This window comes from Limulus polyphemus, unplaced genomic scaffold (assembly GCF_000517525.1).
Source record: "Limulus polyphemus unplaced genomic scaffold, Limulus_polyphemus-2.1.2 Scaffold11247, whole genome shotgun sequence".
Classification (NCBI taxonomy): domain Eukaryota; kingdom Metazoa; phylum Arthropoda; class Merostomata; order Xiphosura; family Limulidae; genus Limulus; species Limulus polyphemus.
The window spans coordinates 12,211-14,890 of record NW_013676857.1 but is presented as its reverse complement, the minus strand read 5'-3'; the positions used below and the strand labels follow the sequence as shown (position 1 = coordinate 14,890).

At 34.6% G+C, this 2,680-nt stretch overlaps 1 protein-coding gene across 1 annotated transcript in view; it reads right to left on the bottom strand.

The window, feature by feature from the left end:
* Positions 1 to 1,945: 1,945 nt before the first annotated feature.
* LOC106476690 (synaptogenesis protein syg-2-like) overlaps positions 1,946 to 2,680 on the bottom strand; it is a gene marked incomplete at both ends in the record, with an annotated part of 12,434 nt that continues 11,699 nt past the window's right edge. Inside the window, one exon of the mRNA XM_013937325.1 lies at positions 1,946 to 2,122. Coding sequence (XP_013792779.1) covers positions 1,946 to 2,122 — 177 coding nt within the window. The remainder of the gene's footprint in view (positions 2,123 to 2,680) is intronic.

Sequence of the window (2,680 nt, the reverse complement as noted above, 5' to 3'; positions counted from 1 at the left end):
ACTAATTTTTAAAGTATCAAATTTAATTTTTGTTCAATAAAAATCTTTCAAATGCGACTGTAGAGTTGGCAGTGGGTGGTGGTGGCTAGCTGCTTTCCCTCTAGCCTGCCACTGCTAAATTAGGGATGGCTAGCGGATAACAGTTTAGTTTGTCCATACAAACGATTCAAACTTAGCTCATGTTGGTATACAGCGCATGCTCAGTGAATGTATATCGCGGGCTGATGTTGTTGATCTTTCTACTTGGAGTATTTATCGCATGTAAACATACGTGTTTCCATTTAAAATTCCACAGTCATTATTATCAATTTAATCGAAGCTGTTTGTGATACTGTTGGTTTTCTATTTGAACTTTGTTTGCTATATGTGTGTGTGTGGTGGGGGGAGGGGGGGGGAGGAGCTTCTTGCTACAATGTAATGTTGTTTATGTTGTTTTACTAATGGCAACGATAACGCGGACGTACGATAAACGAATGGGCTTTTCTTAAAAAAGAGACATAGAAATTAAGTAATTATTATTTTAAATAAAAATATGCAAAAAATTCATATTCTTGTCAAGTTATAACATGAATAACAAAAACATCACACGTATAAAATGTGGTTATCTACAAATAAATCACAATAAAAACATCACACGTATAAAATGTGGTTATCTGCAAATAAATCACAATAAAAACATCACACGTATAAAATGTGGGTATCTGCAAATAAATCACAATAAAAACACCACACGTATAATGTGGTTATCTGCAAATAAATCACAATATGTATTTATTACACAGAAGTCTCCTGGTGGCTCAGGAGTAAGCGTGAAGGTTTATAACACTCAAATTTAGAGTTCAATCTCTGTGATGGACATAGAGTAGATAGGCCATTATATAGATTTTCGCTTAGACAAACGAACATTGATTTGGAAGTCGTGTTTGATTCAAGGCAAAGTCCATTTTTCCTGACTTCATCATTCCTTTCCTTAGATGAAACTTGAATTATGTGAATCGTTCTTGTATCTGTTATTTTAACCGGATCTCTTGTAAAATAATATTTCCATCCTGAGGATGTTTCAATAAGAGAAAGCGGTTTTTACCCGAATAAATCTCGAATATTTTACAAGTAGAACTAAAGAAATTAACAACAATTACCGTAAAACAGGGTAATAATGTACAAAACATACTTCACATTATTTTATTATTAATTTCAAATGTACTATTGATTGGATTATCAGAGTTTTTCAATGATACAAACTTTCATATCTGAGCTTTTAGTGAAGCACAGCACTACTTTCATAGATGACATATTTGATATCAGTATTATAAGTTTATACCTGTTTACCTTCTTTTTACCTTTGGTAAATGTTTTCCGTTCATTGTTGGTAAATACGTGAGATGAGCCATGCTCATTTTGTAAACTTTTGTGTCTTTCTAAACACATACTGGTTCTTCATATGGATCCCAGTGTTGGAAAAAATAAGCTATTAGTAATTTTCTCCTTCATCATCCTGTAATGGGGGTAATTAAAAAACCCTGGACCTTATGATGTTCGTGTGAAATACAGTTGGGCTACACTATCGAGCTACAATTCGGCCACCTATTCACCATTTACAGTATGTTCAAGCCAAAACTTGACGTTTGAAAGCAATGGACGTATCGCCATTAGGAAACATCTGTTTATAATTCTCCTATTTCACGGTACCACCTATAATGTACCCATGTAAGGGTATTCAGCAGTCCACACTTTCAACTACATCTGTTATTGAACTGATTTCAAATAATTGCCTATCTTATGAAGATAAATGAAACAATTCACAGCTAACTGAGTAATAACTTATTACGTTTAATTATTTTTAAAGAAGCATTCACTATAGCTTAATACTGCAGGAGAGAGAATTACCTAATATCCAGAAATTCTCCTAACGAATAACTTTAAACATTAAACACGCTAGGCTTACCTTCTTCTAATCCTTTTTTACGTCTTCGCCGAACGAAACATATAACAAGCACAATGTTAATGACGAGCAGAAACGTCCCTACGACTGATACACAGGTTATTATTATGCGAGGAATCTCTATTTTCTCAGACATTACTTCCCGTGTCACACGCTCTGTTTCATTGTCGGGAACTCCACCTTTAGAAATAAAAACTAACTAATTAAATATATATATATTTTCACCTTTATTAATAAACTAGTGTAAAAGCCTGTCAAAAATGACAGAAGATCACTATAAACCAAAACTATTCCGTATAAAACTGGCAAGACACAAAAGAAATAAATAAAAGAAATATAAAATGTCTTTTTCCAGGAACATGTTACATATTGCTCCTGAATCCACTACATATATCTGAGCAAACATGCTACATACGATGACCATGTGATTGCATGCAAGCCTGTTCTTCTGAGGAAAAGTCGTCCTCTGCCCTACAGATAATTGGTATCTTCTGTCTTTTTTAACAAAGGCTTTTTCATAATAGTTCTCAATCATAGACTTGCGCTAATGTTTGACTTATTTTTCTCAGGCGTTGATAGGGTGCGAATGCAATTCTGTGTGTTCGGTCACGCCAGTCTTCCCGGCTTTCTTATTCGGATCCTACCTAGCTTGACGTCATAATGATGTGGATGATGTGGTGTCACACACATAACGCCATGCCTGATTTGGTCTCAGGAACTTTCTCCTTGAGAGGGTTT